The sequence below is a fragment of the Typopeltis vanoorti genome, chromosome 20 (genome assembly GCF_054136105.1).
Source record: "Typopeltis vanoorti isolate ZY-2024b chromosome 20, IOZ_Tvanoo_1.0, whole genome shotgun sequence".
Classification (NCBI taxonomy): domain Eukaryota; kingdom Metazoa; phylum Arthropoda; class Arachnida; order Uropygi; family Thelyphonidae; genus Typopeltis; species Typopeltis vanoorti.
Window position 1 is genome coordinate 10,163,448 of NC_143568.1, and position 24,824 is coordinate 10,188,271.

Consider the following 24,824-nt stretch of genomic DNA (forward strand, 5'->3'; position numbering starts at 1 on the left):
AAGAGCCCCTGTTATTTTCACCAGGGAACCAGGGCGAACAGCGAAAAGTCAGCTACTGGAACAAATCTGAAAGAACACCTCAAATCAACATCACCAGAGTTAAAGATCGGTACTATCAACATAAGAAGCCTGAATGGCAAAGAAATGGAGCTAGCTGAGGAATTAGATAAGTACCAGATCGACATAATAGGGGTGACAAACAAAAAAGACAAAAACTGGCGAGATCTTTCTAAAAACAAAATGCTATATTCAGACAATGACAATCAATAAAAAGAAGGAGTAGCCATAGTATTCAACACAAATTACGAGGCTAATCTTCTTGAATGGCATGCAGTCTCGAGTAGAGTGATGTTGGCAAATATCAGATTGGGGAATTGGATAATGAGACTTATTTGTGCCTATGGTCCCACAGAAGGTTCTACTAAGGTAAAAGTGGAGGAATTTTTTGTTGCTTCAGAAAAAGCAACTGACACAATGAAAGGAAAAGTTGGTCCTTGTTGGGGATCTAAATAGCAGAGTAGGAAATGATTGTCAGACATACAAATATATTTTGGAAAAATTTGGAGAAAAGAACAAAGCTAATAATAATGGCAAATATCTGTTGGATTTCTGCTCGGGACATGAACTGGTAATTACTAACTTCATGTTCCAACATAAAATGTGCACAAATTCACATGAAGAGAAGAGGCAAGGAATAAGAAAAGTCTAATTGACCATGTTATTGTTCATAGTGATGTTTGCTCCCTGGTGCAGGACACCAGACTGTACAGAGGATTTGAAATTGGAAGTGATCACTATTCAGTCTTGAGCAGGATAAAATTGAATTTCATATTGAAAAGAATAACATGTAAGAAAGTTTTAAAGCGAATAAAAGTTGAGCAGCTCTCAGATGTGAACTGTAGACTAAAATACACAAAGATTATTGAAGAAAAAATGAAAGAATTTGAGAACAGGAACCAAACCTTGAAGAAAACCCTGATTGATTCAGCTAGAGAGGCATGTGGTGAGGTTGTCTGCAAGGATAGAAAAATCAAAACTCCATGGTGGACACAGGAAGTTAAAGAGGCAGTGAAGGAAAAGCATATCAAAACTTCTTGGCAAATAAGTCAGCTTTTGCTCTTAGAAAATACAGAGACAAATGTAAGAAAGTGAAACACTGTGTAAAACTAGCTAAACAAAAGTCATGGGAAGACTTTGGCAAGAACATAGAAAATAAATATCAAGAAGATGGTAAGATATTCTGGAGGTTGTTGAAGAAACTTAGAAATGGAGGAAAGGGTGCTGTAAAAGTAGTTGGAGATGATAAAGGTGACATGAAAACAGGAGAAAAAGATATCCTTGAAGTATGGTGTAATTACTTTGAAAAATTGCTAAATGAAACAAGCAGTGATAGCACAGTGGTAAAAAACACTCAACAGGCATACAGTCAGGAATACATATCCATACTTGAAGTAGAAAAAACCATCAAAGGCTTGAAATGTGAAAAGACAGCAGGAGTTGATGATATTCGACCAGAAATGCTGAAGTATGGTGATATAAAAGTCTTACAGTGGCTGCACTGCATAGTTCAGAAAACCTGGACAGAGGGACGAATTCCTGATGATTGGAGTAGAGCTCTAATATTACCAATATATAAAAAGGGAAATAAAATTGAATGTGAGAATTACAGAGGTATTTCCTTACTGAGTGTTCCTGGTAAGATTTATGCAAGTATACTTGAGAAATGGTTGAGAAGAATTGTGGAAGAAAAACTTGATAAAGAACAAGCTGGATTCAGGCCAAATAGAAGCTGCCAGGATCAGATCTTCACTTTACTACAAATAGTCGAGAAAGCATGGGAATATAACAAAGATCTGTATTTTTTAAGTTTTGTCGATCTGGAAAAGGCATATGACAAGGTGCCAAGAGAGAAGCTATTCAATATGCTACGGTTATATGGTGTCAATGGGGCATTATATCAAGCAATAATTAGTCTTTATTTGAGTTGTAAGTCAGCAGCTAGAATTGAAGGAAGTACAGGAAGATGGTTTAATGTTAAATCTGGTGTGAGGCAAGTATGTACATTATCCAATATCAGAATCGGAGATGTTAATGTCAGCTCTTTGCTTTATGCGGACGATGTTATACTTCTAAATAAATATGCTATAAGTTTGCAAGATTCCCTGACTAAATTGAATAACTGTTGTAATAGATATTGCTTGATATAATGCCCCATTGACACCATATAACTGTAGCATATTGAATTGCTTCTCTCTTGGCACCTTGTCATATGCCTTTTCCAGATCGACAAAACTTAAAAAATACAGATCTTTGTTATATTCCCATGCTTTCTCGACTATATGAAGGTTAGCATTAAAAAAGACAAAGACAATGAAAATAGGTAGAATTGTTGAAAATGTGAACTGCGTTGTGAACGGGGAACCTGTGGAAAAAGTAAAACATTTCAGCTACTTAGGCACGATTTTTAGTGAAGATGGTAAATTAAATATCAAAATAGACAACAGAATCAACAAAGCTAGTATGGTAGGAAATCAATTGAATAAATTCATATGGAATAAGAGAGAAATTAGTTTGAACAATAAATTAGCTGTATACAAGACGGTGTTCAAACCCATTTTAACTTATGGATCTGAGAGCTGGGTAAGAAATAAAACACTTGACCAAAGACTAGAGACCACAGATAGAGTCCTGAGAGAGAGATTAGAGGCATGAACAGATGGCATCAATGGCAATATCATATTAAAAATGAGGATATTAGTAAAGAATTTGACACTGTCAGCATCCAGGAATGGGTTAGCAGAGCTAATCTCAGGTGGTATGGTCACTTGAACAGAATGGGTGAGGAAAGATTAGCAAAGCAAGTGTTCTCTGCCAGGTTGGCAGCAAAACGACCCACCCAGAGGAAGACCAAGATATAGGTGGATTGATACGGTACAAAGTGCCTTAGACGATAGAAATATGATCTGATAATGTTGGAGTCTTGACAAGTAACAGACTAATTTGGAGACACAAAAACACACGTGTTGAACAAATTATTTTATTAATTACTAATAAAATAAAACTTTACGTTTCGACCCCTGTATCGAGGTCATCATCGGAAGGATACAAGCGTATAAGGAACCAAGCTACATGCTCTAGCTGTGTATATCGGTAAACTAAATCTATGTAGTTAATTAATCCTTTTCCCTAGCCTGACCTCTAGTGATTTAAAAATAATAATAATAATAATAAAAAAAAATAAAAATAAAAAAATAAAATAAATAAATACAACTACAATAAACTGCTAAAGTCCTCATGTATTAATATTCTTCTGGATTTGTACAGTTCTGATTGTTATGATATGATTTCTTTCAGTTGCTGTTGAATGTTACAAACACTTGACCAAGTTGTCTTCTTGTAGTGGGATTTTTCTATGGCTAGTTTAGGTACAGGATGTAGATGGGTCCTCCACATTCTTGAAATGGTTAGGCCATCATTTTTGTTGAGATTTTAGTTGTGTTTGAGCATTTCACATGACTCTTTAAATTTTCTCTCAAACCAGATTTTGGTGCGGTGTAAGGACTTAGTATTTTTCAAATCAATTCTGTATGTTTGGAGTGCGTGGTCAGAAACGCCGGTTTTTCCAAAATGGAAGTATTTAATGTGTCGTTTGTGTTCATCTTGTCTGATTGGGATAGTTCGCCCTGTTTCCCCTATGTATGGTATTATTATTATTATTATTACGGGCAACTCCAGGGAGTCATTAGACTCATCGAGGGAGGCCCCAAATCATTTTCATCACAACTATTCGACATTCATACAGTATCTATCATACCTCGCCTTAAACTCATTCACTGTCACAGCATCCACCACAGACTCAGGGAGCGCATTCCACTCATTCACTACTCTAAAAGTAAAGAACCCAGCTCTAACACCTTTACTAACCACACTTTTGCCCAGTTTCCATGGATGTCCCCTAGTCCTCCCACAACCAGCCCTGTTCTCAAAAATATCTTCTGAATTAATTTTATAGAAACCCTTCAGTAATTTGAATGTCTCAATCATATCTCCCCTCCTCCGCCTATCAACCAATTTTTGCAACCCACAAATCCTCAACCTGTTCTCATACGGTTCATTCCACAGACCTGCTATCATCTTGGTCACTCGCCTCTGGATCCTCTCCACCTCCTCCCCATCAAGAAGAAACCTAGGTGACCAAATCTGAGCACAGTAGTCGAGATGAGGTCTTATCAAGGCTCGATACAGAGGAACAATAACCTGCTTGTCTCTGCTTGTCAACGTATTCTTCAGCAACCAAGTGATTTGATGAGCTGATTTGGCCACTTTTGCAATGTGTCCCCTAAATTTCAATTCCTTATCCACCAACACTCCTAAATCTCGTGCCTCATCAATTTCCTGGAGCACGGTTCCACCAATGCAGTAAACTGCCTCCCATCTTTTCACCCCAAAATGCATAACCTTACATTTTGCCACATTAAATTGACATCCATTCTCCCTAGCCCAGACCTCCAATCTATCCAAATCATCCTGCAAAATTTTGACGTCATCTGCATTCACTATTGCCCTACCCAACTTCGCATCATCCGCAAACAAATGAACTGTTCCTCTCAGATCCTTTCCTATATCATTTATGAACAAATTAAACAGCAGTGGTCCAAGAACAGATCCTTGTGGTACACCACTAGTCACAGGCCGTCTTGTGGACTCTACTCCTGAGTAAACCACTCTCTGATATCTCTCCGTCAACCACCCTCCTATCCATCTCACCAACCCTATGTCCATTCCCATATGCTGCAATTTACTGATTAGAATTCCATGTGGTATCCTGTCAAAGGCCTTAGCAAGGTCCAGCAGAATCACTGTAAACCCATTACCCTTATCCAGTTCAGCCGTCACTGTGTTATAATACGTGAGCAAGTTACTGAGGCATGACCTACCCTTCACAAAACCATGCTGTCCCCGATACAGTATCCCATTTTCTTCTATCCAATCTTGTATTTTCCTCTTGACTATTTTCTCTAAGACCTTGATAATGATTCCTGTTATGCTGATTGGCCGGTAATTTTCAACAGCAGCCTTGGAACCACCTTTGTGCAGTGGAACTATTTTCCCCTCTTTCCACCCCCTTGGGACTGACCCAGTCCTGAGGCTCAAATTAAACATAATGGTCAAGAGCACTGACAATTCTTTGGCCGCTTCACGTACGACACGAGCTGGTATACCATCCAATCCCACAGATGTATTGACATTGAGGTTCTGTAATAGACTAGTTACCTCTACCTCATTCATCACAATTCCAGTATAAGCTGTTGGTTCCTCCATTTCCGCAAAGCCACCACCTGGATGATATACTCTTGCAAAGTGCTCGCTCAGTAATTCCACAACATCGACTGATTCAGTTACCTCCCTACCCTCAGCATTTTTTAAGATCATTCTACCATGAGCATTTTTCCTTTTACTTGCAACATATTGAAAAAACTGTTTGGGATTCTCTTTAGCCTGCATGGCCAATTTCCTTTCGTAATCTGCTTTTGCTTTTCTTACCACCCTTGTTACCATCCTGGCCTGAGCTTTATACTGTTCATGCACCTGATGGTCACCCTTCTCCTTAAATTCCCTCCACAATTGTTTCTTTTTTTGCAGCTCAAGCTTAATAGTGTTATTCATCCATTTAACCCCTACCTGATTTATTATTCGGACTCTTGGTATACAGTCAACCATTGCCTCCTGCAAACAGTTCTTGACCACCTCCCATGCACCATCAACATCCAGCCCTTGCAGTTTTACATGCCATGGCATTGAGCCAAGCACACACCTAAGCTTGTCATACTTACCAGCCCGGTAATTCCACATATACCCTGTCTTAATTGTAAATTCGACTCCTTTAGCCACCTCCCAAGTCATGACCTTATGGTCACTCTCACCAATTGGTGGCAACAAGGTCATGTTCGTTACAGCCACATTCTCAGTTGCAATTACTAGGTCCAGCACTCTCTGCCCCCTGGTATTTTCCAATACATGTTGCCATAGATAGTTGTCCCTTAATAACTGCATAAAATCCAATTCCTTCCTCCCATGTGCCCTCTCCTCTTTCCAGTCAATATTACCATAATTGAAATCACCCATAATAATTACCCTCCTTCCATTCATTTCTTCTATTTGCTTATGCATACTATTCCCACCATCCACTCCATCACCCGGTCTATAGCAGCACCCAATTGTATATTTTGTTCTGCTAGATTGTATCTCACACCAAACAGCCTCAAATGTGCTTTTTCCCCATCCTGCAGTTCAACTTCTATACTCCTTGGCTGAAGCTCATCAGCTATCATCAATAACACTCCTCCCCCCTTTTTATTCACCCTGTCACTCCTGAACACGCTATACCCATCGCATTCAATCCCACTAGCTTTATCATCTTCTGTCAGCCATGTTTCACTAATACCGACAACCTGTGGCCTGGAAGTGCCAACCATGGCCAAAAACTCTTCCTTCTTGTTCCTAATACTCCTGGCATTAGCGTACATGAATTGCAGAAGCCCATTTGTCCCATCCCTACTTTGATTCCTTATACTAATTATCCCATTCTGATTTGTTGTCCGTCGTACTCGCCCGGGCATAATATACTCATTCATACACTTAACTGCCCCCCCTAAAGTCTGCATATCTACTCCCCCCCCCTCTTAATAAATCTAGTTTCCCTGAGTCTGTACATCCACTTCCACATCATTCATCAACACTCTTTCGAGTCTCCGTACACCAACTCCATTCAAATGTAACCCATCCATCTTATATAAGTCCTTTCACCCATCGAACTCATTCCACACATCCACAAATTCCACACCACTCTCCATGCATAACCCACGCATAAAGTCATTGGCAATTATGGCCCTCCTTCTAAATACTTCGCTGTCATACCGCGGTAAGATACTCACCATCCTAACTCTCTCACTCTTCTCTTTTGCTACCTCAAACAACTCCCTCACATCCTCTATCATTTCCATTTTGTTCTCTTTCAAATCATTCGTTCCTGCCACTATTATCATCTCTTTCACCCTCTGTTTTTGCAGTCGAATAGATTCGCTGACGTCCTTTATGTTCGCACCCGGCTGGTACGACTTCGTTAAACTCTCAATTATTACGCCTCTTAATAGCGAATCCCCATACAGCACTCGCTCCTTCATTTTATTGACGTTTACGTACATTCTATTATTTGCCGTCACAGACTTCCGCCGGTTATTTGTCGGTACGTTCAACACACATTTTTGCATACGCTCCAGTTGTCGTTTGGCTCTGTGTATCGTGCCATTTAAACGGGCAATTTCGCTACTCGCATTTATCTCACCATTTTCATTATCGATCAAATCATCCATTCCTTCGGTGTTTCTACCTTCATTTACACTTTCAGCGACGCTCTCACACATATCTGGCACTACCACGCAATTCTCTAGTACACCGCCATTTTCTGCATTCTGACTACCGTTAACGATATCAGTCTCGATACACGAAACATGCTTGAAGTCCTCATTCTCTTTACACTTTCTACACATATTAACTCCACTATCACTTTCTAACCAGACTCCTACCGCTCTTCGCAAGGCATACATCTCACAGACAGCACATTGCATAAATTCTTTTACATCAAAACTCTTAAGCAAGCATGGCGACCTGGCCGCCATTTTTTTCTTTATCGGTGCCATGTGTACGCTATCTTTTCTTAAAAATAATAGTTAAAATAACAGAAAACACGCAAAAATTGCACAGACACACCAAGAAACAAAAAGCAAACAATACTACTTAAAATTCTGGTAAAATATCTAATGTTAACACAAAATAATACTGATCTTTTCAGGAGCTCTCGACAAGCCGACGATCTAATCCGTGCGACACCTAGCGACCTATGTTACATGTGTATTGTATTTTGTATACCCCTGGGTGGGCTAGGTGTGGAAGAGGATCTCTAGAAGAACTGAGTAGGTGTCTTAACTTATTTGGGGGTTTAAAGGTGGTTTTAATGTTGTATTTGCATAGTGTTCTGTCTAAAAAATGAACCATTTGATATTGGACCACAACACCTACCAAATGGTAAACTACAACACCATAAAACGTAACAAAAAGAAAACAACTGAATTAATCAAATCCGTCCACACATGGTCTGAAGAAACAACAAAAAAATTAATACCTAATTATGCCTGTGCGCCCAGAATTTATGACTTGCCAAAAATACACAAACCAGACACACCACTACGTCTTATTGTTGAAGGAATTGACAGCCCAAATTATCACTTAGCCAAAAAATTAGCGGACACACTCAAGGAATTGGTAGGTCAACATAAAAAATACACAACATTTCATTAATAAAATTAAAAACATTACACTCAACGACCAAGATTTATTAGTCAGCTTTGACATAACTTCCCTTTTCACCAATGTCCCAATCAATGACACTACCTTGCTCCTACAGAACATATTTCCACACGACATCACGGCCCTCTTTGCCCACGTGCTCCGCTCCGAATATTTCATGTGGCAAAACAATTTTTACCTTCAAAAAGAAGGTACAGCCATGGGCTCACCGCTTCTCCCCCCCCCCAATAGCTAACTCTTATATGGAAGACTTTGAGCAACGTGCTCAGTTCTTCTAAAGATTCTCTTCCACACCTGGCCCACCCAGGGGTATACAAAATACAATGCACATGTAACATACCATACATAGGGGAAACAGGATGAGCTATCCCAATCAGACGAGATGAACACAAACGACACATTAAATACCTCCTCCATTTTGGAAAAACTGGCCTTTCTGACCACGCAATCCAAACATACCACAGAATTGATTGGAAAAATACTAAGTCCTTACACCACACCAAAACTTGATTTGAGAGAAAATTTAAAGAGTCATGTGAAATGCTCAAACACAACCCAAATCTCAACAAAAATGATGGCCTAACCATTTCAAGAATGTGGAGGACCCATCTACAACCTGTATAACAACCTAAACTAGCCATAGAAAAATCCCACTACAAGAAGACAACCTGGTGAAGTGTTTGTAACATTCAACAGCAACTGAAAGAAATCATATTATAACAATCAGAACTGTACAAATCCAGAAGAATATTAATACATGAGGAGTTGAGTAGTTTATTGTAGTTGTATTTATTTATTTTATTTTTTTATTTTTTATTATTATTTTTTTTTTAAATCACTAGAGGTCAGGCTAGAGAAAAGGATTAATTAACTACGTAGATTTAGTTTACCGGTATACAGAGCTAGAGCATGTAGCTTGGTTCCTTATACACTTGTATCCTATCCTTCCGATGATGACCTCGATACAGGGGTCGAAACGTGTAAAGTTTTATTTTATTAGTAATTAATAAAATAATCTGTTCAACACGTGTTTTTGTGTCCCTAAATTTATAAATATGAATGCTGATCACCGTGTAACCCTAAAAGAAAGACTGATATGGAGGAAAATTGTAGATAAGAAGTTAGTAATGATGTAAATTTTTCATGTAGTACTATCATATCCTGTACACCCACGTGAGGGTACATGTCAGGAATTTGATGATGATGAGAAATTATATTCTTGGTTTCATCCTTTATTTTGTAAGCAAACAAAATTTGCACATAAAATGACTTCACATCAATTGCCTTAGTAATCCATAATGCAAAGCACATATCTTTACAGACATGTATAATACTAAGCATTATGGGAAGGGCCACTACCTAGACTGGTTTCAACCTTTATTGAGATGAAAAAGTAAAGAGGTGTTCATTATAGGCCTAGAGTAGATAGTATAGGGGGTGCAAGAGAGCCTGATAGTATTTGGAAGAATAAAAGAAAGATAGATAGAAAGAGAGGTAGAGAAAAGGCCTCAGCTCATTTATATCATCATATAACCAAAAGCTATCAGTTTTTCTTTTTCACCAATTTCATGTCGATAAATAACAAAAATTTGGCCTTCTCTGCTGGAATTGTTATCCAGTCATCCCTACAACTGACCATAAGACCACATTGAATTAAGAGGATGGAACTATTTAAAAAACCTCTCATAGCAAAAACAGACAGAATTTTATCTCCCTGTGGTGAATATTGCATAATGTGGGTGGTCTACACTACCTAGTCAAAAATTTGATATCTTCTAGAATGCTTCTTCTAAATACAAAAATCGTCTGACTGAACAATAAAATTTCCACATTACAATATTATAAAGAATTTGGATGTCATATTGCTGGTTTTCAAATCCATGTTTTTTCTAACCTTCCATAAATGGTATTTTAATTCATTAATTATAAAAATCAAAATTCTCTTCCCATATTGACAGGTGGTGGGTACTGCAAAAAAATAACCTGTTCTAAGTAATGGAATGCCCAACACATTACATAATCTGTTCCAAATATGCAGGGCAAGAGAGCAGCTGTAGAAAGCATGTTTTACCGTTTCTAATCGGTAACAAACTGGGTCTCCAATGTTAAAGTACCTCCATTTGATGGTACTGAGTGGAAGACGACCATATGCATTCTCCAAGCATCCCTCGTTAGGGTATCCTTGGAACTTCGATAAGTTATGAAACAAAGAGTTGTTGTCAGTACCCAACTGTGGAAGTTCATGGCAAAAGAGATTAAAGATCTCTTTATACCAAATTTTACTTTTTTTTTTTTTTTTTTAATGGGGAAAAAAAAAAACTTTTATAATCATTTACTCCAAACAGGGGGAAATTGAAAACCCAGGTAATACAGGGGAAGGTCTGCATGTGTGTAATTAGTCTGCAATATTTTATGGATTTTTGAAGCTGCATTGCTTAAATAGTAGAATTTGAAGACTGCAAGCTCAAATCCTCCATGCTTCTTTGATAGTTGAAGAAATTCCTTTTTAACTTCTAGATATCAGCTGGACCAAAAAATTTGCACAGGCTTACTATATAATTGCTTTTCTTCAGCTTCTGCGATGTCTGTAATATTTATTATGTACAACTGAGCAGGGAAGATTATGATTTTGAGTACTATGGCTTTAGAAGAAAAGGAAAGTGGCCCATTTTCCAGTCTTCTAAGGTTTTGATGTTTGTGTTATACAAGTTCTTGAACTGGTAATATTGGGTAAGTGGCGAAGGGACTTCCAAGTATGATGAGGAGTTCTCTCTTAGGGGTTAGTCCAAAAGAAATGCCTCCAAGATACTACTTTCCAAAAACCTTTAATTTTGTCTCGTCTGCATTAGTAGTTAATCCACTGAACTTGCTGAATTTTTCCAAAATACCAAAAAAAAAGATGTATATGGACTCATTATCCTTCAAAGTGCCTACTACATCATCAGCATATGTTACCTTATTTTCCTTCATAGTTGAAGGAACTGTTATTCCTCACACAGCACGTGTATTGTTGACTTCCTGTAAGAAAGATTCAATAACCAATGCAAAGAGCAATGGACTAAGAGGACGCCTTGCTTGACTCCTTTTTTGAATTTTGGCTGGGTCTGACAGGAACCCATTAACTAGGAGATGGGTAGTTGAATTGGCATAGGCTTTTCTGATAATGGATAGCAGTTTTTTATTCACACTAATCTGATGTGGAACATAAAGGGATAGCAGACATCATCAAATGCTTGAGTAAAGTCTACTGATAGCACTGCCATCGACTGCTTTTTTGTGTTAACTAAGTGAAGTAGATCACACAGCAGAAACAGATTAAATTCTACTGCTCAGCCCAGAACTCCATACACCTGTGTGCTTTTATGTATCTCATTCTCACTTAGTCTGTTATTGATAATGCAGAAAAATATCTTGTAGTCAGTATTAGATAGAGAAATAGGTCTCCAGCTGCTGATTAAGGTGTGATCTCTATTAGGTTTTGGAATAAGGACAGTATGGCTGCTATAAATTCACTTGGTATGTGTCCTGATGAGAGAAAAGAAATAAACAGTATAACTAGAATGGGAAGAATAAAATCCCAGGCCTCGCGGTCAAGTTCTATCCCTAGACTATCAAGTCCTGGGGATTTTCTTGTGTGGCATTCTTTATAGTCTGTGGTAACTTCAGATGCTATAATGGGTCTGTCAAGCTCATCCTGGATATGAACAGGAAAGCCATTCATGTTCCAAGAATTATAATTTGAAATGTTTGAAGACAGTACTACTGTCTTGAAAGATTTCTGTAGTGTTTTTGAAAGGAGTCAAGGATGTCTTGAGTGGTGGACATGTCTTCACCATCAATGCTGATTTGAGTGATAGTCCTTTCTTCATGGAATTTAGTGAATTGTCTGTTGAAGAATGCAACTGAAGGGCTATCTGCTAAGTGCTGCTGTATTCTTATTTTAAAAATTCTTTCTTCTACTTGTTTCTGCATTTCCATTTCTATCTCTATGTTAATGTTTCTAATGATATTGATATGTTCTATACCATTGCATTGGTTTGGTATGAACTAGTACACAAGTCTTTCAACTTTCTTCTTTTGAGGAGAGTCTGTTCCTTTCCCCATTCAATCATATTCTGTTTCACTGCTTGTTTGAATATTAACCACATATCCCAGTTCTAGGTAACATTATTCCAATTTGAACAGAAGGTATGGAAGGATGAAAAGATCAATGGAAAAAAGTATTATTATTATCTGAGACCTCCAGGGAGTCAAGGACTCATCAATAGAGGCTATAAATCACCCAAACCAGCTATCATACCTTCTCTTAAATTCATTCACATCAGATGCACTCACTATCCCTAAGGGAAAATTATTCCACTCACTCACTGCTCTCTGGGAGAAAAACCTAGCTCTTACCCCTTTCTTGACTGTGAACAAACTTAACTTCCATGGATGCCCTCTGCTTTCCTCTAATCAAGTAAGGGAACTAGAGCAGCCACTGAGTGAGAGCAAAAGAAAAAAACTGAGTTTTTTTTGTTTTTGTTTATCAGTTGACCTTAATTAATAAAAGATATACACAAATGGAGTAACACAGGACTGTGTTACTCCATTCTTTTTTTACTAGTAAACATTATTATACCGTCATACTTGTCCTGAAGAAGCCAGACAGAATAGCTGGTGAAACTTGTTGACAATTTGTGTATATCTTTTATTAATTATGGTCAACTAATAAACCAAAAGAAAAAAAACTCGGTTTTAATGTTAAGTGACCAAATACAAAACAATAATATGTAAGAGAAATCAGAATTTATTAAATCCCTTATATATTTTACTCACTGTAATAGCATGAGCATCATTCAGAGAGAGAGAGAGAGAGAGAGAGAGAGCAAAAGAATTAGTTACAACATTTAAAATATCAACACAAGAATGAGTCAAACAAGATGAGTATACTTCCATGTGTCTCAGTCGCAGGTGATTGAACAGGAGAAAACATTAAAGTTCCAAGAAACCATGCATATAGTTGGCATTTCAAAATTAATTAAAAAATAAAATAATAACAAAAAACATTCATAAACAATTTATGGCAATTACCACCCAAAATCTGGAGATATGCATGCAGTCTATTCGATTAATATTAGGATGATGACTTAGTGTTTCACACATTTCAAGGAATGGATTTCATATATTTCAAGGAATACTGCCAAATTTTGACAGTAAAAAATATTTTCATCCAAACTACAGTGCACTTTTGCTTATTTATACAATTATATCTGTATAAAATCTTTCACCAGTCTAATATTTATGTAACATTGGTTTATTTTGCTGCAGATACTGGGGCTAAATGTAAGGTTATGCATTTTGGGGTGAAAAGATGCAGCAGTATACCATATTGGTGGAACTGTACTCCAGGAGATTAACGAAGTCAGGGATTTGGGAGTGTTGGTGGATAGGGAGTTGAAGTTTAGGGGCCTCATTGCAAAAGTGGCTAAATCAGCTCATCAAATCACTTGGTTACTGAAGAATACTTTGACGAGCAGATAAAAGCAAGTTATTGTTCCTCTGTATCAAGCCTTGATAAGACCCAGCCTGACTACTGTGCCCAGATTTGGGCGCCAGGGTTTCTTCTTGATGGGGAGGAGGTGGAGAGGATCCAGAGGCGAGTGACCAAGATGATAGCAGGTCTATGGAATGAATCTTATGAGAACAGGTTGAAGATTCGTGGGCTGCAGAAATTGGTCGATAGGCAGAAAAGGGGTGATAAGATTGAGACATTCAAATTACTGAAGGGTTTCTATAAGATTAATTCAGAGGATATTTTTGAGAACAGGACTGGTGGTGGTGGAAGGACTAGGGGCCATCCATGGAAACTGAACAAGAGTGTGGTTAGCAAGGGTGTTAGAGCTAGGTTTTTTACTTGGAGAGTGGTGAATGAGTGGAATAAGCTGCCAGAGTCTGTTGTGGGTGCCATGACTGTGAATGAGTTCAAGGCAAAGTATGATAGATACTGTGTGAATGTTGAATAGTTGTTCTTGACATGATGTTAGGGCTTCCCTCGATGAGTCTAAGGACTCCTTGGAGTTGCTATAATAATAATAATAATAAAAATGCTAAACTAAAGCATCACTAATTGACCACCAGTAATATGAATGATTATGTCATCAAGTACTACTGGCTGGTTTAAATTTCATTTAACATGATTGGTTATGGCTGTGTGGCACAAGAGTGTGAGATAGAATCATTTATGATCAATATAAATGGTGTGCATTAAGAACACAGGTGTATTGCAAAAGAAATTTGAATTTCAAAGTGGGTCACAGTCTGAAAAAGTTAACCACTGGAATAGATGATCAAGTTTAAATCTACTGTAGTGTAACATCTTTGATACCAATGAACTCTATGTCTAGTGTCGATGCCATGAGAAACTCTCAAATGCTAGATATACAGTTCATGAATATTTCATTTTTATTATTTTTGCATTACAACATAATGCAAATACATTATTTGTTTCTCTGGAACTTTAATAGTGTTTTCTGTTCACTCACCTGAAACCAAAACATCGAATTATACTCATGTTATTTGACTAATTCTTGTGTTAAAAATTTGAATGTTGTAAGCAATTTTTTTTCTCTCTTCATGAATGATGCTCATGTTATTACAAGTGAACAAAATATATAGGAAATTTAATAAATTATAATTTCCCTTACATGTATAAAACCATTTTTCAAGCATTATTATATCAAATCAACATTTCATCTTCCTTCACTCCATCTACTTCTATTATTTGGAAGAACCTTCTTTACAGTTTTTCCCAATGAATACAACCACAGCTTTTCAAGAAAATTGTCAAGATTAAATTCTTTCTCCTGAAAGATGTCCACACATAAAACTGCTGTCTAATATGTCTTGTGGTATGTTTTGTAAGGGGGGGGGGGGTATGAATGAATATATATATATATATATATATATATATATATATATATATATATGCCTCCCTGGTTGAATTAATAAATGTTTTCTTTATTAGAGTCTGAAAATGGGTCTCCAGTTCACTTCTGTAAATTGCTTGACCTAGATTCTTTTTAAAACTTTCTTACAAATTTTTCTTTTCAGTATGAAATTCCTTTTTATACTACTCAAAACTAAATGGTGATAACTTCTCAGTTTAAATTGCATGCATACTCCTGTGTCTTGAACCAATATAAAGATGTCACTATCAGTAATAAAATTAATAATTAATAAGACTTTTCACATTTTTTATATCTTCTCTCTAGGTGAACTGTGCACATTTATGCTGGAAGTGGTCTTGGTAATGACCACTCCCAGCATAAAGTCCTTATTGTTAATAGATATCCAGGAGAAACTTACTAATATTGTTAACTTGGGTATTTTCTCCAAAATTTCTATACATCTGGCATTATTTCCTACTTTCCTGTTTAGAGAGATAACAAGGACAAGCTTTTCCCATTTTCTTTAGCTAAAGACACACACAAAAAAGTTCAACTTATTCCTTAAAAGTGCCTGGGATCACATGCAAAAATAAGTTTCATTGTCCAACTTCCATTTCGATCTTTGCCACATCACTACTTGAAATTGACTATCATTCAAGATTATTATTTTCATGTCTAGTAATGAATAGTATAGCTATTCCTTCCTTTCCCTGATAATTATTGCCTGAATATATTACTGCATATTATATTCCTTTCCCTGAATATAACATGCTTTAGTTGTCATTTAGAAGTCTCTCCTGTTTTTGTTTTCATTGTTAATTGGTATTAACAATGAACGCTAATTCAAGAATAAGCGTGATACTTAGTGTGTGTGTAGTATGCGGCCTTCTTGACTCCCTTGACATCTCTCTTAATAATAATAATAATAATTTGACAGAATATTATGCTGGCTGAAGCATTTCCTTGAGAGTTTATTTTTCACTTGGTTAGAATATAATAAGTTTAGTTTAACCCTTTATCCAAGTTTGAGTAAACAAAGTTTGCACTTGAAAGTATCTTCAGGACTGGGGTAAGGTAGTACAACACCAGGAAACTCGTTGCAAAGGTGGAGAAAGATCTCATCCCTCCTATCTCAGTATCTCCCATAATGCAAAGCACATCTCCTTGTGGATATGTGTGATGCTATGCATTAAGGCAAAGGCCACTACCCATACCAGTTTCGACCTTTATTGAGGTCTCATCAGTGGGAGCCAGGCCCAGTAGTGGAGACACCAAGGCAGAAGCAATGAGAGGTCATCACAACCTATAGGAGTTGCCAAAGGGAGTACAACCTTATTATTGAATTACTCCGGATTCAGAGAAAGATGTTGAGAGTTTATTTTTCACTTGGTTAGAATATAATAAGTTTAGTTTAATCCTTTATCCAAGTGTGAGCAAACAAAGTTTGCGCCTGAAAGTATCTTCAGGACTGGGGTAAGGTAGTACAACACCGGGCGCTGCAAAGGTGGAGAAAGCTTATTATTGAATTACTCTGGATTCCGGAGTAATTCAATAATAAGGTTGTACACCCTTTGGCAACTTCTATAGGTTGTGATGACCTCTCATTGCTTCTGCCAGGCCCAGTAGTGGTGTCTCCACTACTGGACCTGGCTCCCACTGACGAGACCTCAATAAAGGTCGAAACTGGTATGGGTAGTAGCCCTTGCCTTAATGCATAGCATTACACATACCTGCAAGGAGATGTGCTTTGCATTATGGGAGATACTGAGATAGGAGGGATGAGAGCTTTCTCCACCTTTGCAACGAGTTTCCCGGTGTTGTACTACCTTACCCCAGTCCTGAAAATACTTTCAGGCGCAAACTTTGTTTACTCAAACTTGGATAAAGGATTAAACTAAACTTATTATGAAGCAACAAGCCCCTTGCTGTTTTTTTTTGTGGAACCAGGGTGAAGTAAGCCATTGGAACAAACTGAAAGCAAAACATCAGTAGAATTGAATATAGGTACAATCATCAGAAGTGTCAATGGAAAAGAAGTGAAACTAGCAGAATTAGAGAAGTATCATGTTGATATAATACCAATTATATCAACATGTAATATACTCAAGGAAAGGCTTAGACGTTGGTTATGCATTTTTTACTAAGTAATTTAAGGAAATTACAATGTCATTAGGATATACATTAAAATAAATTTTAATACACTTCAATATTTCGGCAACGTCACGTTGCCTTTTTCAAGAAACTTAAGAACAAGACACGTGCATGCAGGCACAACAAATAGTAAATGAGGAAGAAGCAGGAAGCTATTATTTCTCCTAAAGTCCTGATGATGCCACCTAGCTGGCAATGTTGTATTCTTGGGCGATTGGGCTAAAGGTCTTCTGATGTAGGTTTCCCAAATTTGAGGCAGTCTCATGCAGCCAAATTTGTTGAGGTTCGGATTGTTTCTTAGGGCTGAAGCTGATTCCATGAAAAGCCTTACATACTTGTATTTACTACGGTGTACTACGTGGCTTTCTTCCACCGTATTCTATGGCAGGTATCAATACGGTGGAAGAAAGCCACGATAGTACACTGTAGTAAATACAAGTATGAAAGGCTTTTCATGGAATCAGCTTCAGCCCTAAGAAACAATTCGAAACTCAACAAATTTGGCTGCATGAGACTGCCTCAAATTTGGGAAACCTACATCAGAAGACATTCAGCCCAATCGCCCAAGAATACCAACACTGCCCACTAGGGGACACCATCAGGACTTTAGGAGAAATAATAGCTTCCTGCTTCTTCCTCATTTACTGTTTGTTGTGCCTGCGTGCACGTGTCTTGTTCTTAAGTTTCTTGAAAATGGCAACGTGACGTTGTCGAAATATTGAAGTATATTAAAATTTATTTTAATGTATATCCTAGTAATGTTATAATTTCCTAAAATTACTTAGTAAAAAATTTAAAAAAAAACATGTAATATAATACCAATTATATCAACATGATGCTTCTCTAATTCTACTAGTTTCACTTCTTTTCCATTGACACTTCTGATGATTGTACCTATATTCAATTCTACTGATGTTTTGCTTTCAGTTTGTTCCAGTGGCTTACTTCACCCTGGTTCCACAAAGAAGACAGCAAGGGGCTTGTTTAACAAGGAAATGCTTCAGCCAGCATGATATTTGGTCAAATTATTATTAAGAGAGATGTCAAGGGAGTCAAGAAAGGCCACATATACTACACAGGCTGGCTATCACACTTATTCTTGAATTCATCCACACCTCTTGCACTCACAACATCCAATGGCAATCCATTCCAATCATGCACCATCCTATGAGAGAAAAATCTAGCCTTTACCCCATTCTTAGTGGCATTCATTTCCAACTTCCAAGGATGCCCTCTTGTCATTTCCCCAAATGCAATAAATTGAAAAATTCCATCAATTGAAATCCTGTGTGACTCTTTCAGAAGTTCTTAAGTCTCAATCATATCACCCCCCCCCCCTTTCTCCTGTTTGCTAGTGTCTGCAGTCTACAAATTCTCAATCTATCTATTCATTTCCATAATTCTGATATCATTTTGAACACTTTCCTTTGCACTCTCTCCGATATACCAGAATCACAATGGAAACCAGGAGACCAGACCTGAGCACAATAGTTCAAGTGAAGTCTTATCAAGGTCTTGTAAAGAGGCAAAATGACATCCTTATCTTTATATGTGAATATTTGTTTCAGCATTGCAATTATCTTTTGAGCTGTATTTCAATCTTTGCTATATGGCTTCTGAATTTCAACTTCCTATCTACTAACACTCCAAGATCCCTAGCCTCATTAGTTTCTTCAAGCAAAATGCCACCAATATGATATTGGATATCTAATCATACTGAAGTGAATGACTTTACATTTACTGACATTGAACTGACATCCATTTTCCCATGCCCACAATTCCAGCCTATTCAAATCATTCTGCAAGTTCTGCACATCAGCAGCATTCCTGATTACCCTACCTATCTTTGCATCATCAGCAAATAGCTGTGTGTCGCTTGTCAAATCCTTCCCATTATCATGATTGAATAACAGTGGCCCAAGCACTGATGCTTTTGGTACACCACTGGTTACCTTAAATCTCGTAGACTCACATCACCCTTTCTGACATCTGTCAGTCAGTCATCCTCTTATCCACGCTAATATTCTATAACCCAAACCCATTTTCTCCAATTTATGCAACAGACTACCATGCTGTATTCCGTCAAAAGCCTTAGAAAAATCCAGAAGTATCATGGTGTATCGGTTCCCTTGTCTAGTTCAATGGTAACATCGTTATGGAATGTGAGCAAGTTGCTAAAACATGACCTTCCCTTAGTAAACTCATATTGCTCATTGCAAAGTACAGATTCACTGTCAACTCATTTCTGAATGCAAGCCCTAACCAATTTTTCCAAAATCTTCACCACCACACCTGAGATACTAATTGGTCAATAAGTATGTGGAAGGAATACCGTGTACACCAAGTTGATAGCTTTTAACAAAATGGGCACTCAGTTGAACAATCTCTTCTGCATTTAGAAGAGTTATTCTTTCATATTCATTCTTTCTTTTACTTGCAGCATATCTATAGAATTCTTGTGGGTTGCCTTTAGCATGCAGAGGCAGTTTCTTTTCATACTCAGACTTTGCTTTCCGTACAACAGTTGTGACTATTCAGCCTGCTGCTTATAATTTTCATAATGTACATCCTCCTTATGCACACGGTATTCGTCCACATTGTAACATTATTACTTATTGTTATTTGTTATATATATTGTTCTCTACCTCATATCTTAATATCTTAGCTACCATATATAACCTGGGTTGACCCCTAGGGATATTTCCTCTTCAGAAACTGGCAAATTTATATTTTAACTGCGTCAGCCAGCTTCCTATAAAAAGAATATAATTCCGGCTCAGGGAAATATTCTTAGGTTTTAGGCATATATGTTAATCTAAATTCACATGCGAGTATATAGATCTTTGTTCCTTGCAGTCATGACCTAAGATCTAATCTCTATTATATAATTTTCTAAACTCCTTCTTGCTATTTGGTTCGAATTTTATAAGTGGTAGGTTGACACCTCGAATTCAGGCAAGACTCAGATTCAAATAACAAAACATGTTTATTTATACTAAAAGATAGGTACATTAAATCTTGCATCAAGTTATCAAAACTTCTGAATTTCTAGCTTTAATGTCTTATGCTTATCTATACAAACTGTTCAATACTAATCTGACTTTCTCACATAAACTGACATGCAAAATCATGTAATACAATGGATAATTTAAACAATGTTACACTCAAGTCGAGTTCCTTCATTCACATTTACTTTAGATAGCCACTTCTCAAATCATTTCTCTTAGTTATGTTTACTCCGTTAACAAAAGGTTTTCACTATTTCAATCATATATGCGTTAGAGATTTATGATATACAATTCTTTGTCTAATAGAATTGTCTGTAATAATTACTCTATCCTATCAAAGTTCTCTAAAATGTCCTCAGTCTTGCTTTATCAAGACACAAATTCTACCTTCAAACAATCTCAAGATATAAAACAAAAGAATCTTTACTTTACCAAGGCCCTTCGAAGGTCTATTAGCTGCCACGTGTTGCTCGGATCATCCTTCGTCTTGTGACTGAGTTGTTCCGTTCTCTGCTAAAGGACACAAATCAAGAAAAGAAATGGCTGTTGCTACGAGCTTTCTCCGCTCGCTCGGGTGGATCGTACAGTGTTTGGCACCATTCTCCATTAGCTGTTGATTCTCGTACAGATCTCCGTGGAATACCTCTCAGCGCAGGTCATGAATACAGCCAGCTGTCGTCAACATAGCACCCTCGGCTTGTCCTATCTCCGATCACACGTCGAGAGTCCTCGATCTCCAAAATCTCCGAAGAAAACAGGAAAAAAAGCCTTGAGATTGGCACGTATTGCCTTAAATACTTTTTCTCAGCGCCCTCTTTTCTGTATTGTTTTTCACACAATCCACAGTTTACATCGCCCTTAGGTTGATCCCCTTGCTTTCCCTCCTTGCTATTAGGTGTTGTTTTCGAGGAAAAGCGCTTATGTCAGCCTTCACCGTAAGCTACAGCCTTCGGTGTTACGACAGGTACTTGCAGCTTAGACGTGACCATTGATCCTATTAGTCATTTCTCACCTAGCGACTTAAGATTTTATGATAGCTTGATAATACATAAATTAAGCCATTGTTCCTTTACATGAAATGCTAATCTGACATTATTCTTGATTTTTAGCTTTCCGTTTTACAATAAATAAATTCCAATATATTACTCATACTGATATAAACTTTCACATACAATAATTTAGGTGTTTCTCATCTTCTACTGGTAAGCAGGTATTATGCAAATTTCTTTGTTATTTTGTAAAGCTTACATGTTAGATCTTGAATGAATAACTTGTCAGTAAGTTCTCCATTCAATATCTAACATCATCATTTTCTTACGAATCTCATGCTTAATAAGATTACACATCCATTTAACTCCTACTCTATTTATTCTTCCAACTCTCAGGACACATTCTGATATCGCATCCCTTAATATTGTTTAAATGCTTCCCATGCACTGTTGATATTCTTTCCATCCATCATCTGATCCCATTCCACTGAACTTAGTATACTCCTCATTTGGTCATAATTTTCTGCTTTGTAGTTCAGCATGCAATCTTTTCTGAATGGAACATTCATAAACTTAGTCACTTCCCAAGTGAGTACCGCATGATCACTGTCACCAACTGGAGGCAGAATAATTACATCTTTAACTGAAATGCCCTCTGACACTATAATTAAATCTAACACTCTTTGACCTCGAGTTCCTTCTGTCACATGCTGCTTGAGGAAGTTGTCACACAACAGATCAATAAATGAATTCTCCTTCTTCTCATGAGAAAATCTTCTGCTACCCAATCAATAATTGGATAATTTCATGCTCATCTTGTCTATTTGGTGATGCATTTTTTCATCACTAGCAACTGATCTGTGGGGTGTTCTAACAACACCCCACGATGTAATTGATCTTGTTAGATTCCAACTCACAACAGATGGCTTCAAACTCGCTACCACATGAAATACTGTTAGTAGTAGTACTACTACAGTCATAGGTCTCAACTCTAACTGGATTCAAGTCATCCAATATCATTAGCAGCATGCCCCCTCCTCCCCTGTCCTTCATAAAAGTAATTTACCCTTTACACGCAATACGAGTTAATCAGAAACAAACTCTAACCTTTTGTTTCTGATACTCCTAGCATTCATTTACAAACATAATAATCTGCATGTACGTTCTTTTGTATACTCTTGTCTGCATGACACAGTTGGACAACTTGCAGATCTCTATTCTTCTCTAGTACCTAATACATGTAGACATCATATTATGCCATTATTTTCTTTTGGTTTAAGCCAATATGGAATATAATATGGTCAGCTAAATTCCAAACTGCCAGCCCTCAGATAGACAGCTGCTATTGCAGTGAACCATGAGAAGCTGAGGATTGGACATTAGGTAGGAAGTCAGGTCAGTTCTCCAGATTTTTTAAAAGGTTATGTAGAGGTTTCCTTCAAGTTATCTTGGACTGTTACGTGAAGCTAATGTACACATGTTACATTCTGAAATGTGCGTGTGTGTGTGGGGGGGGGGGGGATCTCAATACTTATACAAGAATTCCAGGCAATTTTCCTTGCTTTCTTAACTCACTCCATCTTTACCTTTCAACTATGTTTCGAGTGAGTTAAGAAAGCAAGGAAAATTGCCTGGAATTCTTGCAGCAAATCCATAATTTGAATATGGTAATACTTTGGTATCCATTTTGGCTAAATGTGTTACTTTTGCTGTTTAAATATGTGAACAAGTTAGAATGGAAATGTATCAGATATCACATATGATTAGTACGATGTTTATTAAAACAAGTTTAAACAACGTGTAAAGTGTAAAACATTACATACAATTAAAAAAACAAGGGGAGGGATGAACAAATCAGCTGTTTCTGTTTTATTCATCTTGATTTCATATTAATCTAACTTGACTCTCATAAGAGCAAACTTGTAGGGACAATAACCAATCTTGAACTAAAGCAAATTATAATTTATAATTTAGGAATAAAATAGTATATCCTTACCCAATGTGGCCATCGTTCTCTTGGGTATATCCTTTTCTGAATTTCATCCAAAATCAAATAACTTGGTAAAAGGGAAGCATTTCGATCAAAAATATGATCAAGCACCTTAAAAAATATTAACATTTTAAAAGAAAAAGCAAAGAATGAATTCAGGAGTGCTGAATTAATTCAACAGCCATTTAATAAAACAAAGGAACTGTGCATAACCTAAATGCAGTATAAGATTAATTACTTTATAATACATAATAAGGACATTTAAGTTCCATTATCTTTTTTTTTATAGCTGAACAAAATGAAACTTAAAATTGTTTAGAATTTTACCAGAGTTTATGAGAATATAACCTTTGGCATAGGAGATGCCTTGGCTAACTTAAAAGACAAGGACTCTTCCCAGGAACCAATACATTCACCTTTCATTAATGCACTGATTACGTTTCACTGGCTTGGTTGCTGCTTCATACTGTTGGTTCTCATCAGAAACCATGCAGAAATGAATGTTAAAATCTGAATATAGTCATTACACATAAGCATCTGCCAAACCTACACTCAGTACAGAAGCATATAAAGCCTGCTGGCATACACAGGCCTACTGTTTTCATCCAACGACTAGGCAGAAATCTAAAGGGCAAAAATTCTGTTGAATACCAAGGAGTTCCTATGTCAGAGAGTTACATTCTTCATAAGTGAATATTTGATAGTAAGTACGGTATTGAGATATAGAGCCACAATAGCTTCAATTTGACAAATTAAGCAATACCTAATAAGGATATTAAAGAGCCATCATTTTTTTTTTATAGCCAAACAATAAAATCTCTGGTAAATTCAAAACATTTTAAGTTTCATTTGGCTTTAAAAAGGTGACTGATCTTTAATATTGTATTATTTAATGTGCCGAATTTTGAAGCTTTTATGGCTTTATATCCTAATATTAGTTACTTTATAATCAGAAACATTGATTGGTTCAGTTTTGCATGAATTATTTTCTCTTTGATACTTATGGTATTAAGGAGTAGCAAAGAATTAGAATAAGCTAAAACATTTATTACCAATAATTTAATGATAATGACAAGTGAGTGACTATGGCATTATCAGACAAATTAACCACCTGAGCAAAAATGCAATTACAGTTGATTCTCAATACAGCAAACTTGCTCACCATAACTATCATACAAAGTCTTAGCCAAAGTTCTATAGGCACAGTACTACTCTAAAGGAAACATCAGAAACTCTACACAGCAAATTATCTGCTATAAATATTCCTGCAGGCCCCTGTACTATGTTAACTGTGTGTATTCTTCTGAGCAGGATGACTATTTTACATGTAGCACACATAAGTGTGGTGAGGAAAACTCCTGCCACTTCTGTATGAGAATGGTTAAAAAAA

At 36.9% G+C, this 24,824-nt stretch overlaps 1 protein-coding gene across 1 annotated transcript in view; it reads right to left on the reverse strand.

Moving 5' to 3' along the window:
- Positions 1–24,824, reverse strand: part of MED23 (mediator complex subunit 23) — a 435,475-nt gene that overhangs the window by 359,177 nt on the left and 51,474 nt on the right. Inside the window, exon 6 of the mRNA XM_090410280.1 lies at positions 23,441–23,545. Within this exon, the coding sequence (XP_090266406.1) occupies positions 23,441–23,545 (105 nt within the window). The remainder of the gene's footprint in view (positions 1–23,440; positions 23,546–24,824) is intronic.